The 17,228-nt window shown below is 38.2% G+C and overlaps 1 protein-coding gene across 1 annotated transcript in view; it reads right to left on the bottom strand.

The window, feature by feature from the left end:
- The window catches only part of KDM7A (lysine demethylase 7A), a gene marked incomplete at its 5' end in the record, with an annotated part of 47,335 nt that extends 30,420 nt beyond the window's left edge, over positions 1 to 16,915 (bottom strand). Inside the window, 7 exons of the mRNA XM_040473068.1 lie at positions 518 to 605; positions 4,522 to 4,684; positions 5,909 to 6,095; positions 6,401 to 6,542; positions 8,363 to 8,523; positions 12,023 to 12,140; positions 16,789 to 16,915. Coding sequence (XP_040329002.1) covers positions 518 to 605; positions 4,522 to 4,684; positions 5,909 to 6,095; positions 6,401 to 6,542; positions 8,363 to 8,523; positions 12,023 to 12,140; positions 16,789 to 16,915 — 986 coding nt within the window. The remainder of the gene's footprint in view (positions 1 to 517; positions 606 to 4,521; positions 4,685 to 5,908; positions 6,096 to 6,400; positions 6,543 to 8,362; positions 8,524 to 12,022; positions 12,141 to 16,788) is intronic.
- Positions 16,916 to 17,228: the final 313 nt, after the last annotated feature.

The raw sequence follows: 17,228 nt of genomic DNA, 5'->3' as shown, positions 1-17,228 counted from the left end.
AGTGAATGTAGCCTGGTAACATTCTACTCTCTTCAGGCTACCAAGGGGAACAGAGGCATCCAAAGGTCAAATTCTCAGAAAGAAGGGGAAACAGCTGCTAATCCTTTACCCACAGCAAAACTAAAGCAAGTGTTCAGCAATACTAACCTAGAATTACTTTCCCCCAGCACCGTCACACCTGAGCCTGAGGGATTTTGTTCATCTCCCTTATTGTAAAAACAGTCAAAGGAGAGGACCCACCCATTTTATAAAATTTTGAAATTCAGGGATACATTTAGTCTCAAACTGAATAAGTGATTCCTTTTTGTTTTTAGAGTTGAAATACATCAAGGAACCTTCCTGACAAAATTTGTAGATAATACATTTGTTTAAAGGTCCTATTTCTAATAATTTCTCAGGGCCTTTCTTCGTGAGATTTCAATTAAAATATATTGCTGAATTTATTTTTTGGAAACTTTAAAACAATGCCCTATTTAAGAAAAAACAAAAGATCCTTTAAATTACTGATGACACAAACCTGAGCTGCATGCCAATGTTAAGGTTGTGCAGAAAGTTCCCTCCAAAAGCCATACAGTCCTGAGATGTGAGCACAGCATGTATCCACCCTGAAATAGTTAAAAGAACATAAAGCAGTGATCTTTCAATATTTAAACCAAACAAATGTGCTATCTATCTGGGAGACAAGAAACTCACAATATCAACATCAGTTTACTTCATACTCCGCCCAAGCTAGAGAAGTTAATGTCTATTATGATCTACAGATACATTCATTTAAGTATCCATTAAATGCCTATTATATGCCAGATTCTGTGCTGAGTTGGAGGAAACAAACGCATCGATCCAATCAAACAAAATCACGGTACAGGATAGGTGATGGTTTTTGTGGTTATTGCCGTTTTCGTTTTTTAATTTAAAAACACAACCCAACTTCACATTGAAGATTTTACACCGAGAGTAGTCAAATGTGGCTAGAATGAGCTGAGCACATGTCTATGAAATGAACCGGGGACTGGCTGAGCACGTCCCTCCTCTAGGGTCATCCTGAAACGAGTGGTGCCTTAGGGACTAAGCAGAGGAGCAAGAGTAGAACTCAGCTGGAGGCCTGGCTCTAAGAAGAAAAAGGTAGATCACCCACATTTCATTATGGAAGGTTATGGTCCTATAAATATAAATGTTGACAATCAAAATGAGGTCTTTTTTTTCCCCACAAAAATGTTTTGAAAGTAAGAATCATTTCTAAGAGATGATGCCTAACTTTTGAAAGAAATATGCATATGCTGAACATAAAGCCTTGATATAAATATAAATATATACACACGTTTGCACGTAAAAATCAGCTACTAAAATAGAACCCATTTTCTTTATATTTTTCATTTTTTGATCTCTCATCATGCTGCAACACAACATGAAAAAAACTCTTTTTTTCATTAAAAAATTTTTTAACGTTTATTTATCATTGAGAGACAGAGAGACAGAGCATGAGCATGGGAGGGGCAGACACAGAATCTGAAGCAGGATCCAGGCTCTGAGCTGTCAGCACAGAGCCTGACGCAGGGCTCGAACTCACAAACCAGGAGATCATGACCTGAGCCGAAGTCGGACGCTTAACCGACTAAGCCACCCAGGTGCCCCGAAAAAAACTTCTTTAAAGACTTTCATGTGGTGCCCATTTGTGTGCTCAAAGGCACACAAAGCCTTGAGCTTCACCCTGAAATCACAAATTAGAAATTTTTGTCAGCTACGAATCCTATATATACATCAGTGGTTCTCCACAGAGGCAGCACTGTCTATAAAGGATGTTTTGGGAAGTTTGGAGGACTTTTTTTGATTGTCTCAGTGATCAGGAGGCACTACTGTCATTTCATGAAGGAGAGCCAGGGATGCAATGAGCAGGCCACTCCACGCAGTAAGAAACTGTCCTGTCCTGCACTAGTCAGGACTCTCTCCTGGGCACTCATACAGGTACAAAATCTGTCATTAACTGTTGAGGTCTAGAAACTGTAAGTCCATTATATATGTAAACAGTATTTTTTGCACATTTGGCACAATTTCCCAGGAATACAACCTACTCTGTAAATTGAAGGAAAGTATAGTTTGTTTGAAAGTTTATCAGCTGCCAGCTACCCTGGAAAAAAGCAACAGTCCTTACGGTAATGGTTCTCAAAGTGTGGTCCGCTGACCAGCAGCATCAGCATCAATTGGGAACCTGTCAGAAATGCAAATTCTCAGCCCCCCTTCCCAGATATACTAAATCAGAACTGCTGGGGATGAGGCCTAGCAATCTGAGTTTTAATAAGCCTTCCAGGTGATTCTAATGCTCAGTGATATCTGAGAACCATTAATCTACACCAATGCTAAAGAATTTCAGTTGCCAATCATACACTTGTCTGAACAGGCACATATAAAACTGTATTTTACTATAAATTACTTTTTAATTTCTTCTTTCTATTCTAGTTAGAGCACTACATTTTGGGGGAAATTATTGGTTGCTGGAGGTTATATCATCAAAGAATATGAATTCAAGATTTTGAAGAGGGCATAACAAAATATTTGTTATAAAAGGGTGCCCTGGGAAGAGGATTGAAGGGAGGAGCTGAACCCACTCACAATAAAAATATTGATACTCATCGAGATTTCTAAATTCTGGCAGTTCTAGGCATTTATTCTTCATTTATTCAATACATATTTATTATTATATACACCAGAGGCAAGGCAACAAAGCCAGACCTGCGGCGACAGATCCCTGTGAACTCTGCAGCCATTAAGGAAGGTCACCCACATCAGAAAAACATACTTCTCAAAACCACTGGCTTGGAGAGTCCATACCCTGCATTCAGTCACAACTCAAAGTGACTGACCTGATACCTATACTTGAGGTTATAGCTAAGGCTGGTATTCAATCCCTTCCCAGGGTCCCCCAAAATATACCCGCTGTCTCCAGAATGTCCCAGGACAGCAGCCCAGATTCTTAAAGCAGACTTGGCCTTCGGCAGCAATGTAGAGCCGACTAATTAAAATTGAAAGGGTGTCATCAAAATTTCAAAATTTTGTGGAAAGGACATTACAACGAACATATAAAGAAAGTGAAAAGATAAGCCACACAATAGGAGAGTCACCTGCAAATCACATATCTGGATATATCTATATCATATAACTAGTATACAGAATAGATCAAGAACACTTAAAACTCAACAATAAAGACAAATAACCCAACTTAAAAATGGGCAGAGGATATGAATAGACATTTCTCCAAAGAGATACAAATAGCCACATTAAGCACAAGAAAAAAGTTCAGCATCACTACTCATTAAGGAAATGCAAATCAAAACCATAATAAGATACCATTACTTCACACCTACTAGAACAGTCAAAATAAAAAAGATAATTACAGCATTGGTATAGATGTGGAGAAATCAGAACATGTGTACATTGCTGGTGGGAATGTAAAATGGTACAACCATCTGGAAAACAGTTTAGCAGTTCCTCAAAAAGTTAAACGTCATAAACTGTATATTCCATTACTAGGTATATATATAACCAAAGAGAAATGAAAACATAGCTCCACACAAAAACTTGTACACAAATGTTCAAAGCATCACAATTCATAATAGCCAAAAAGCGGAAACAACCCAATGTCCATCAACTGACAAATGGATAAGCAAAATGTGGTATATCTTTATCATTTGTCCATAAAAACTAATGAAGCACTCATGTGCTACAACATGGATGAACCTAGTAAACATTATGCTAACTAAAAGAAGCTAAATACAAAAGGCCATGCACCCCGCATATTATATATGAAATGTCCAGAACAGGCAAATCCAAAGAGACAGGAAGTACATTAAGCGGTTGCCAGGGGCTAGGGGCTCGGGCCCCGGGGCGGGGGGGGTGGGGAATGGGGAATGCCAACTAATTGGTACAGGGTTTCTTTTTGAGGTGATGAAATGTTCTGGAAGTGGTATGGGTCACAACTTTGTTAATCTACTAAAAACCACTCACTCTTATATGTTAAAAGGATAAATATCATGGTTTGTGAATTTTATCTGAATAAAAATTAAAATGAAGGCAAATGACAAAAACCACAATTCTGAAACAGGTCCTAACTACAAGAGAAGCCCTCTAACGGACAAAGCAGTGAAAAGTCTAAAATCAGGATTATTGGGGCGCCTGGGTGGCGCAGTCGGTTAAGCGGCCGACTTCAGCCAGGTCACGATCTCGCGGTCCGGGAGTTCGAGCCCCGCATCAGGCTCTGGGCAGATGGCTCAGAGCCTGGAGCCTGTTTCCGATTCTGTGTCTCCCTCTCTCTCTGCCCCTCCCCCGTTCATGCTCTGTCTCTCTCTGTCCCCCAAAAAATAAATAAACGTTAAAAAAAATTTTTTTTTGAAAAATAAAATCAGGGTTATCTCTCAGGCTATGCAAAGCTACTTTCCAAGCATGTTAAAGCCAGAGGTTCTAATAAAAAGCCAGCTTCATGTGACTGAGTATCAACCATGGGGTACGGGAATGGGATTAAAGCCTTACCTGTAGGAACAAATAATGTATGTCCCTGCTTTACCACACATTTGTAGCACTTATCCACTTTATCTCCAAAGAACACCTCACTCTGGGTCACAGATGAACTCCAAGACTCATAGAGTGCCAAGTTTTCATCTGTTGGTTTTATCAAATAGAAAATCTTCTCACCCTAGAAGGAAGCAATCACACTATTTTTGAAGAAAAAAAAAAGCACCATTCTTAAGACGCCCTAAAGTGATGCAATTTTCCAGTACAACGATCTAAGTTAAATTACATAATTATCAGATTTTTTAGGCTCAAAAGGACACCTTTCACAAACCTGATCAATAGCTCTTGCCCTTAATAAACATCTTCACAAAAGCTAAAACTCCTCCTCTCCCCCGCCAAAATCCGAGCAGAAGTCAGTAAGACAGCATCGGAGAAGCAGTTAGAAGAGAGGAGGGTAAAGAATCATGAACATCTTACTGATCTCATTTTCAAAGTATGCAAGTAAATACATGTTAACAGGCCCAGGTCACAGAGAGGCATCTCTGCAAACTCTGCCCTTGCCCCTAAGATCTACAATATGATTATTTTTAAAGGCCTGTAAATAAACTTCATTTCATCAACTAACCCTTTGCCTTCTCCTAGAGAAAAGGAACAGAAGCTCAAGGACACAGCATCAAATACAGTCCAGAGCATCACAGATGCACAGGCATTGTATATAGATGAAGATGTGGTTCTCGACCAGCACTGTCCAACAGAACTGTGTGTAATGATAGAAATGTTTTTTATCTGTGCTATCCAATACACGAGTCATAAGCCACATGTGGCTGCTGAGCACTTGAAATGTGGCTAGTGCAAATAAGGAACTGAATTTTAAATTGTATTTAATTATTATTACTTAAAATTTAGCCATGTGTGGCCAGTGGCTACTGTACCAAACAATGCAATTCTAGCTAAAGCAAGGTGAATATAAGCTGCCAAGAAAAAAATAGCAGCTTTGTGGGCATTCCCAATTTATCCAACTAGCTGTCCTGGCCTGCCCTTAAGATCAGAAGCAATTACTACTGTAATTTTGCTATAATCAGGTATTTGATTCAGGGATTAACTGATCATTGACTAGGAGAAAGAGGAAACAGAGACAAAAGGCTAAAAGAGACCAACTTATAAGATGGAGACAAAAAAAAAAAAAGGAATCTAAATATAAATTAAAAACTCATGGTGGCCCCTCCATTACTTGAGACTTAAAAACCAACAACATAATACTTAAAGGTAAAATGATAGATCCTACTTAAAAAGCACAAAAACTTCCCTCTTTACAAATGTCATTTATAGCAAACAAATGCATTCCTGGAAAAACAAGATTATGTATTTCTGGCAATAAGGGAACAGAGAAATATACCAATCTTACCCAGAGGACATGGTACCAAACTGAAGTTCCCCCAAAGTCAATATGGAAATCTGTGTAGCTGTCTTGAACTCCCATTAAGCAATATTTCTGAACAAATGGCTTGGGAAAAACTGAATCATCTGGCCAATAATTTTCCACCCAGGACAGTTTTCTGGCTATATCAGGGACCTCCACCAATTCAGACATCCTTTAAAAAAAAACAAACACACGCATATACATATACCCACGTCATGCAAATGAGTTCTTAAAATTTCATCCCCCATCTCAACCCAAACCAAGAAATTAACTGGAACTCAAGGTTAACACCAGTAAAGTTTAAAATTCATCGTATTTCTAAATATTCTCTGTGTGTGCCAAAGCAAAATGCACAACATTGCTATCACTGGACCACTTTAGAAGTAATAATTATAGTTCTTACTAAAATAAATGTATCATTTAACTACATTCAGCTAACACTGAGAAGACTAAACCAAAATGTCCAGAACTACTCACTTTGTATCTGAAAATTCAAGGCTGATCACATTTAACACTTTTGGTCTGTTAGGATTCATGAAGTATTTAACATAATTGTGAAGTGTCATTTTGCTGTCTGCCTGCCTTGCCACATCAATGACATCTATCACTTTGTCACCACCTGCAGAGAAAAATTATAGTCTTATTATCGGGCTTAAGAGTTACATCAATAGATGCCCTAAACAAAAATATTTAAAAGACCATATTCACTTCAGCCAGCTATAAAACTACATAGCCTAGACAAAGAATCTGCCTGTATTCTTGCTTTTTAAGTCCAACTGGAACTTTTGAAAAAGGGGGCAGTTTTTGAGGGAAAGAATAAAGCAATGAAGACAGAGTTACTCATTAACACTGAGTGTGAAAACCTAAATGTTTACAAAGTTTTCCATACGCTAGTGATTTTTCGTGTGCAGCTCATACTGACAAAAATGCATTCTATTGGTACGTGCAAAGTGCACCACATGCTCGGATTCTCCATTTCCTCACGCATAAAATGAGCAGACTGACTTCCTCCTTTCGCTTCTATAACTTCTTTGAGAAGTATCTTCTATAAGATTCTATCATTTAGAAAAACCAATCAGTCTCTGCGGAACTAGTGAGCAAGGTAACCACAACAGACAATTTCTGCTTGCCAGGTAGGGTCTCCTCTTCTAATATTCTGCTTCAAGAAAAAAGCCAGTGGTTAGGAAGCAAAAATCAGTTCCTATTAGTGCATGTGAGAGGAGTTGTGAATTGGGATTAATTTATAACTTTCCTATAAAACCATGAGCTGTCGCCTGCACACCAGTGCACTGTCCCCCCAGGAAGCATCACCAGTTCTGCAATGTGCTACAGGACAAGCGGAATTCAAAACACGGCAATAACCAATCTGAAAAAGAATTCAAATAAATGCCATTTTCTTACTTTAACTTTAAAGTATTACCTAGTAGACTTTATTTTATACTTCAGAGGCAATACGATTGTTAACCAAGGCATCTTGCAGTGCTGAAAAGGAAGCTATCCAGTCATTTGAATATTTTGTCGCTAGCCACTGACTCTACAGTGCTATTTATGCAAACAGGTTCAGGTTAAACCTCAGCCTCATCCCCTGATTCATCAAATAACTCAAAATTAGCTGAATGTGAAGTCATGACATTTAACCGGGTTTCCTCAGTGAAAACAGTTATCAATAAAAACTGTCAACCAGCAGCTCAATAAAAGAAGAAGTCCTCAGACATTTCAGACTCAGGAGATAATGTATCACAGTAAATGTACAATTCTGAGTCAAGGGAGATTTGAGATCTAACCCTCAAAAAATCTCTATCTACAGCTGACAAGGAATGAGATCTACAGAGTCAGTTTTATCTATAAATAGCATGATGAGAAGGAACAAAATGACTGAAAATGTCAAGAAGATGGCAAGACATAAATGGTTTTCCCTCCTGTTTCTTAAGCCTTTCTGGGCCTCAACATCACAAATGGAGTCCATACATCATTAAGTGGCAATATCATCAAGTCGTTAATATAAAAACAGCCTTGAAAATGGTCTCCTCTTTTTTCTAGTCTTTCTCTACACATAGGAGGCCACTACAACACCAGGACCCAGAGATTCCTCTCTGAATGAACCCGTCCGGCTTCCCAGTGTCTTTCTTAGTATTTACAGTTACACCTCAGTTACGGTTTTTCCTAAGCAAGTACCAGAGAATTTGATGACAAAAAAAAGCAGCATGGTGAGCCTGAGTAAATAAGAATAGATACATTGTTTCATTCTGTTTTCCTGGTAATTGTAGGTCTGCTGAGAAGAAATAGTTTTCAATATAGGTGATACTGAATTTCACTTTTCCTGACCCAGAAAACTGAACTAAATTAACATCTCCTCACTTAACTTCTCATGTTATTAGGACAATACCACTATTACTTTTACCGCATTTTCCCAAGTACTTAAAGGAATCAAGTGCGTACCTACATAGCGTTCCACATCCATGACTGAAAAAGCAGGTGGAGGGAGCCTGAGTCCCAGGTCATCTAATTTGGGGACCATAATAGGAACTTCAAATCCATGTTTCTCCAAGTATCTTTGTGTCAGCTGGCTGCCATGCATCTTTACAATGATTTCATCGGCACTAAGGAAAACATAAGGATAAAATGTCATCTTTGTTGTTAAGTTCAGTTTTAAAAAAATAGTCTGGTAATGGGTTAATTCATACACTGCATTATTGTCCATATCCGCAGTTCTCAACCTGTCGTACCGAATTCTCCATTCTATAAAAAATGTTTTTATAAAGTCTCTTTTACTATCCTAAAGTAAAATTCATAATTAGTCCAATACATATAATTGGAAAAATACAGATGTATTGTATTAGATGCCTTCACTAACACAAGAGAAAAAAATTACAGCAAAATACATTATATTTCTTTTTTTTCAACGTTTATTTATTTTTGGGACAGAGAGAGACAGAGCATGAACGGGGGAGGGGCAGAGAGAGAGGGAGACACAGAATCAGAAACAGGCTCCAGGCTCTGAGCCATCAGCCCAGAGCCTGACGCGGGGCTCGAACTCCCGGACCGCGAGATCGTGACCTGGCTGAAGTCGGACGCTTAACCGACTACGCCACCCAGGCGCCCCAAAAAATATATATATTTCAAGATGTAAATGTTTAGGAAAACTATGCTAGAAGAGAGAATATAATAATAGGGTGATTACAATTTGTTGTAATGAGTGGCTGAATTTAAAAAAGTAACTAGATCAGAAGCCACTCAACACAAGTCGTGTAGGAAATCAGAAGAGCAAAAGGGAAGGGGCACATCAGAATAAAAATTAGTGTCAGGATAAGTAAAACAGATCAGATTCCATCTGGCTATAAAATTCTACATAAATACTTGTCAGACATTTCAAAGTCTCATGGCCATAGAACAATTCACTGCTGTCCTGCACAACACAGGCAGACTGGCTCTCACAGTCCCTGCCCACTGAGACAAACGTCCAGAATGAACTCCTGACTTAAATTATCTGGTACCACAAGTATTTCATAAGTTCCAGTAAGCAGTCACCTTAAGCCACTAAAAAAGGATAACCCCACACGCCCTCTCTGATGATTAACACTCCACAGGCATTACACTTAAGTGTGGTTTGCCCCTTTTCACTGTCCTCTCTCTTGCCATAAATTGAAGATCTCCTTAAGGGAAGTTCTAGATTTTATCTCCCAATTGCTCCCAGAATGCAGCTGCCGTACATTCAAATAAGTGCAACCCTTGCATTATAGGTTAGATCACAAGAGTTTCCATTTACACAACGAGACCTTAACCGTCTTGATGTCATCTGTGGCTTAGCCGTCAAAGAGAAGACAAGAGGTACCAGTTCTCTGAATTACTGGCTCTGTCCACCCTCTCAATAAGAAAAGGTCGGTTTGAGGCTCCCCAAAATGAGATAGACTTTTCCTGGATAGTCTTACATTTGGAGGGTGTAGATCTCCTTCACCGGACTCACTGAGTTCTGTACTACCTTCTACTCCCCCCCCACCCCCCAGTTTCCCTCCTTCCCCAACCTCTGACAATCAAACACTTCCTTGAACTCCAACCTAAAGGAGAATTTCGAATCACTTGTACACCCTGATCTTTAACGTTTGGTGTTTTACTTCCCCTGTTGATCAAAAATACATAAACACAAGTGCTTAAAAACACAGTTGTTTTTTAAACCTATTAAAATCTAGTACCTGCAAGAGAAAAAAACTGGTGACAAACTACACATGTATCACAGAGGGACAGTTAAGTAAATTATGGCGAATATACACAACTGCATACTACACAGCAGTTAAGGAGGGAGGTACATTTTTGTACACATAGAGAAAGACACAAATGAAATATAATAGAATTAAGCTGCACATCATTTGCATAACATAACCCCACTTAAAAAATTAGATGCATATATGTTTATATATTCATACATCTATATACTAAAATACTTTATTTTATTTATTTATAAGTTTATTTTGGGAGAGAGAGAACACACACACATGAGCTGGGGAGGGGCAGAGAGAGACAGAGAGGGAAAGAAAGAATTCCAAGCAGGCTCCACGCCATCAGTGCGGAGCCTGACACAGGGCTCAAACCCACAAACCATGAGATCATGCCCTGAGCCGATATCGAGGGTCAGACACCTAACCAACTCAGCCACCCAGGCCCTCCTAAACATAAGTATCTTAAATGTAATTATGTAGACAAAAGGCTTACACTAAGTCTTAAAACAGGGGAGGAGAAAGATAACCCATTCAATCTTTATCTTATACACTTGGTGTGTTAATCACATCAAGTATGTGTAATTTAACTAATTATTGTCACTCTCTGGTTTTAAATGATATGAAGGTTTACAGAGTTAAATAAAAGAAAACCAAAGACCTTTAATTAATGGTAATTACAATTTAGACATCTGTGACCATCTCCATAACTTGCTCTCATTAGTGATTACTTTGGCAGAGAAGCCACCGGCATAGCCAGGATTTTTAACACTATTCTTTTGGGTCACAAACCTATTCAAAAAAAATAAAAGCTATGGCTCCTCTTCCTGAAAAATGTACATTCACATACTGACACTGAACTGTTTATACAGTTGTAAGAAACTCACATGCCTCTCTGAAGCCAGTCCGTAGGCCCAGGCCGGAAACTCTGGCCCTAGACTCTGAACCAATCAAGGAAAACAAACATTCTCCTAACCCCTTTGAAACTGAGAAAAGAGAAATGTTGAGACTAGGGACTTTAATATCACAAAAGTCATGTGGAAACCACTGTGGAAACCTCAGTAGACCTGAGGGAGCCAACACGAGGCACGTATCAATTCTAGGTTTCTGGATTAAGGGGAAGGGGACAGACCGGAATGTAAAGGCTGTGAGGCAACGTCAAGGGTTTTATAGTCACAGGATCTGAAATAATTCCATAAGAGGCTGCACGTGATGTTGTGATTTAAATTTAAATCGTGCTTCCCCTCTTTCACAAGCCTGGATATGATCTGTGTAAAAGGCTATTAAGCATTATCACTTTAAATAGATGTCAGGCAGCAAGCAGGAAATGATCTCAATTAGCATGATTCAAAGCTGGATCATACTTTTGACTCTCTTTGAGCCACAGATAAGTCAAACACTTTCCATTAACTTTAAAAAATCAAGAAGCCTAGTCCTGGTGCCCCCAGAGAGGCCAAGCCATGGTTATGGGTCCCTCTGGTAGCCCTAGGGTAGAGAGAGAGATGCAAACTACCTAAGAAAAAACCCAAGTTTGAAAATCAGAAGAGATGAGGTAAAAGAGAAAGAGAAGCAGCAGCTGTACAGCAGAAGGAACCCAGCACCAGGCTTAGTGTATCTCAGAGTTTCTGGACAGAGATCAACAGTGAATATATTTTTATAAGGTGACCCAGTACACATATAGGACACAATAGTTCGTGAAACTGCACTTACTTATTCCTGTTGCTAACAACATGCCGATATTTTCTATTTCATTTATAAAAAAAAAAAAAAAGGTAAAAATCTGAGAATAATGGGGTTGCAACCTGAAATTCGAAAACATTGCTTTAGATAATGTCACGTTACCAGGTAACACTCTCCAATTGTCTTTGGTCACAACAAGTTTCCGTACCTTGGGAAGACTCGAGAACGTAATTCCTGAACAAAAGTCCTGGTCCCAGCCTGCACTGGTTTGGAGCCATCGTCAATTTCGGTGTAGTCATGCCTGTGCCAGTTCCTCCTCTTTTTCACTGGATTTTCAGATTAGAAAAAGAAAACAGTTTTGGTAACTGGTGACACCATGCACTTTCTAAAAGTTATATTCTATATAATCAGAAATAACAACTGTTTAAGTACAAACACACTTGCTTTTTAATGCATTTCCACGCTGAAGAGGTAAATTTTACTTTGTGTAATGCTGCAATTATAGGCAATTAACTGTGGATTTTTAAAAATCTTTTTATTTCAAAAAAATTTTTAATGAAAACAAATTCAAATTAGCAGGTGGAGTCCATTATAATAGCCACATTTACACATACTATAAAATATCACAATTATTTTAAATCATGACTTTCACTAGACCATTAAGTCATAATATGGTTTTTACGGATCATCCAAGTCATCCTCTCAGGATAGGACCTTTGATCCCACATCGGAAATTTATTCCAACAGCACAGCTCCCTTCTCTTTTATGTCAAGATCCATTCCCAAAATAAGCATGCTTACACTGCCACAAAAGAAGAGCAGGTGGCTACATCATAATTAAAGGAAAACAAGAGGAATGACAGAACAAATAACTTTATGATTAGTTCTAACGCTAAGATCCTGTGATGCTACAGCTCTGGGCGGCTACGATCTTCAAGAGTCACGGCAATCAAAATCAGTAGACTTGGATTTGACTCCTAGTTCAGCCATGACTTACTCCACAACCTTGGGCAAGTCACGGAACACGACTGGGTCCAGTTTTCTCAAGTGGAAATGAAGGCAGGAGGGCTGTGTTTCAAACTGTGTGAAGAAACCCTTGATAAAGCGGAAGATGGAGAAGAGGCCGAAAAGGGAACTCCAGACCTCATTCTGCTTCCACCAGGGCAGCACCACATACGTCCCTTTTGTTGCTATCAGTGTAAGATGTCAATTTTCTATCTTTTTTTTTTAAGTTCGAAAATCACTCTTAAGCCTAAAACCTTCATGATTCTGGGAAATGTACTGAAGTCTGCAACCAGCTTAGAATGCATCCAAAAAAAAAAAAAAATGGATACACAAATAGACAGAGGGATAGTTACACAGACCGCAGTAAAGCAAATAACGTAAAATGTTAATAGAGTCCTAGATGGTGAGTTTGGAGGTACTTCCTGCAAAATTCTTTCAACTTTTCCTGTATGTTAGAACAATGTCATAATAAAACATGGGGCGGGGGCAACTCTATGAATCTAAGTTATTTTAAACCTGCACCTTACAAAGATCATAATAATACAATAATACTGGATCCTCATATGGATAAGAAGTCACACTAAATACCCAATAGGGGAGGAAATAAGCCTTATTCATATCTAAGAGTTTAAAACAAGATTCCCAAGTAATTCGTGGCAGTCAGACCCTCAACATGGAGAAGAATAAATCCCATTTTTTAAAAGTCTCATGAGAAAAACTGAGAATCTTAAAGCAACCTTCCTAGAAAATACCATTTCCTAATATCCTTCGTGTGTTATTTTTTTCTCATTTAAATTACTTGTAAAATTCAAGGGTGTTTCATTTCAGGCTTCTGTTCTACATCTATATAGATTCATAACCCCATTTTATTTTCAACTGGGATCATGATATTCATCCTGCTTACCTTTCTTATTCTATCAGGAGCATTTTCTCATTAAATATTCAAAAGCAATTTAAAGGCAGCCTAGAATTTTAAGACGTAGATGTAGATGCATCATTTTATAATCCTTTTTTTGATTCTTAAGCACTTAGCTCATTCTGAATCTTTCTTCAAACAAAGTTAAGATTAATATTCATATACATAAATCTGTTTCCCTCATTAATTCCTCAGGATAAATTCTTAGAAATGCTAGAAGAAAGATTCAATATTATGAAGACAGTTGCTACATACTGCAAAACTGCCTCCAGAAAAGTGGTAGGTAACTCATACTCTTACCAGAAAAGCAGCAGGTGACTCATATTCTTACCAGTGTACATATAAGCAGCAGCCATTTCAAAACCCTGGATCAACAGTGAGCATCATCATTTAAAAAAAGAAAAAGAAAAGGCTGCCCATCTGATAAGTAAACTATGGTATTACATTGTTTTAATTTTCATTTCGGCAGAACAGATTAGAATTAGAACAGATTTGGGACTGGACAGCTATGGGCTCAAACCCCAGCTCTACCAAACAGCTACGTGAAAGAGCTGGTTAGATAATATTTTTCTCACATCGAGGTGTTACAAATACCAAAGGAAATGACAGAGGTCAAGTACTTCTTAGCACAGTGTCCGGGGCATCCCATGAGCTGCCAATTACTTCTCTTTCCTTTTAAATAAGCAGTCTTGCATGATGTTAACAGAATGTTATAAATGTCCTGTTAGGCCAACAGGCTTAACACATAAAATCAGCCACTGCAAGAAGCTGGCTGAATATCTGAGGGGAAGGAATATTCTAGCAGTGGTCCTAGGGAGGGAAAATGTTGAGTTTGGCTTCCATGTGCCTGAGGAGCACTGAGGTATGTATTTAAGTATTGGGCCTTTTTGATACTTGCCCTTGAATAGAGTTCCTGATTCCCATTAAAAGGGTCAAGTCTAAATTCACTATACCAAGTGGGTATTATACTGACTAATAGTATCTATAATAAGAATTCCCAGGGAATTCTGAGAAGACAGAAGCCCTAGGTAGCCAGCAAGAGAGGCTTAACAGCAGAGGGAAAGAGGCCAAAAGGGATGACCCAAGTTGAGGGTGGAGGGTGAGGGGGTGGGGAAAATGAGCCTTAGATCAAGATAAAACAAATTACTGGATCTTGGGCATTTTCCCTGTGGGTATTCAGAGCTGGACTCTTGCCCAGAAGATAACCAATGCCTGACCTTATGTTATTCAAGGATGAGAAGCATACAGGCCAGGGCCAGGCAGTAGTCAAGCTTCTCTCTGAAGCATCGTTATTCAAAGTGCAGGTCGTGATCCATTATGGATTGTGAAATCAATTTAGTGAGGATGACAAGCTTTTTAAAAAATTAAATCACACAGGAAAAATAGAAAATAGAGTGCATCACATATCATAGTTAACCCACTGGTATTTCATAGAAATTAAATTCAAATTATTTCATTTTGGGATTACATACTTGAATTCTAAACTAAAACTGTTATAAATTTTAGTTCCGTTTCCTTTCTTGAAATAACAACCCAGTATTGGTTATTCCCTCTAAGAATTATACTTGGTCAATAATTATTACAAGTTATATGCCACATACTTCACGGCTACACAAAATAAGAACTTTTAAAAACATTTATGACAATAAACTGGTCAATTACACTAACAATTCTACCAATTTGTTAACCTCAAATTTTATACTGTGTAACTAATAAATGGATAACCTGTAGATTACAAGGAAATATTTTAATGTATTCTTACAGCTTAAATTTCTCAATCTCTTACAAAGAGACTAGATAAATTACTAATATTTCTAACAGATAAGCAGTCAGTTGCTAGTAAGTTTCTCTTAAGTAATTACTTGCCCACAACTTCAGAAAAAAATTTCTATGAAGAAAAAAATACTAGGAAAAAAGCTGCATTTAAAAAGGTTGGATAGGTTACCTACATCTCACTCAAGTGTGTATCAAAGTATGTTCAGGTAGAGTTTTCTTCCTATTGCAAAATGATTAAGCCTGGTTTTTCCCTCTAGTCTCATGAACACAAAAATGCTAGTATGTAGTCTACATTTTTTACAAAAGAAAGTTGTAACATCCTTCAAAACCTTTTAAACGTTATCCCTACTTTCCATCTGCACGATGACCATTAACATTCCAGTCTATTCTTCTGAAGCATCTGTAAAATATCGTTTTGTGTGTGACGCTGGTACACCCCAGAGGATGTGTGAACTTCCCTGCCTGTGTCCTGCCCCTGGGGCAGAAGAGTGCAGGCAGACACTTGGTCTGGCTTCGGTCTTCCTCAGAATGGGACTGGACGGGGTGTGGCTTCAAGTTGGGCAGGACTCTAGGCCATACTCAAACTGATGACCAAATTCAGAAAACGTAAGTAATATTTTAGCATATTGATGCCCTAATTTTCTCCTAAAAATATAATGCATGTGTGTGCATTAAAGTCTGTCCCAAATATTACTGAAAGGTTTTTTTAATTTATTTACAAAGAGATAAAAGCAGTTGATATCAGTTTCTAGAATTAGCAAATTTTTCACATTTCTCAAATTGAAAACTTTGAATATATGTCCTTGAATTTGGGGGCTTTGCACTGGCAATTAAGAATAATATTTTTTCATTTAATCTTTTTGACTTATGAAATAAGTTATTCAATAATTCAGACAGAAAGTGCATTCTCAGTATCTTCAGAAAAATATTCCCTACAGTTCTTAGTGGATGTAACATAACTAGTGAAAGTATCATTAAAATATTGTCATGTACACATTAAATTCCTTTTATTTTTTAATGTTTATTTATTTTCAGAGAGAGAGAAAAAAACATGCAAGCGTGAGGGGAGGAGGTGCAGAGAGAGGGGGAGAGAGAGAGAATCTCAAGCAGGCTCTAAGCTGTCAGTGCAGAGCCCGACACAAGGCTCGATCCCATGAACCATGAGATCATGACCTGGCCAAAATCAAGAGTCGGACACTCAACTGACTGAGCCACCCAGGCACCCTGTACACATTAAATTCTAAACTTCAGTTTTTATTTAAGCTTCTAGTACTTACTCAAGGAGGAACCATGTAGAACTGCACAGTTGGGACAGTGATAAAGGTCAATGTCAACAGCATGATGTTCTTCTACACCAACACAGCTAAGATAAAGAAAAATAGAATCAATATGTAAATAAGTTGAAAATATTTACTTAACTGTAATAGATGGTTAGAATTTAGCTGCGAAGTGTACAACAACCTCACCAACAAATTTTGTAGATTCCAGAAACATATGTACAAATGTTATTCTCTTCCCTACACACTTGCTAAATAATTATGGGGCAAAAATATGCCCAAATACATGGGAAATGATTCACTATTAACAGTAGAGACATCAGAAGTAATATAATTATAAGCCATAAGAGCTCAACCATTATGTAAATGTCACCTAGTGTGGATTCAATGTTTGTGTCCCCCCAAAGTTCACATGCCAAAGCTTTAACCCCTCCACGTGG

Source organism: Herpailurus yagouaroundi, unplaced genomic scaffold, assembly GCF_014898765.1.
Source record: "Herpailurus yagouaroundi ecotype Mexico unplaced genomic scaffold, PumYag 100, whole genome shotgun sequence".
Taxonomy (NCBI): domain Eukaryota; kingdom Metazoa; phylum Chordata; class Mammalia; order Carnivora; family Felidae; genus Herpailurus; species Herpailurus yagouaroundi.
Note: the sequence above shows the minus strand (reverse complement) of the source record. Positions and strands in the feature narration are given on the sequence as shown.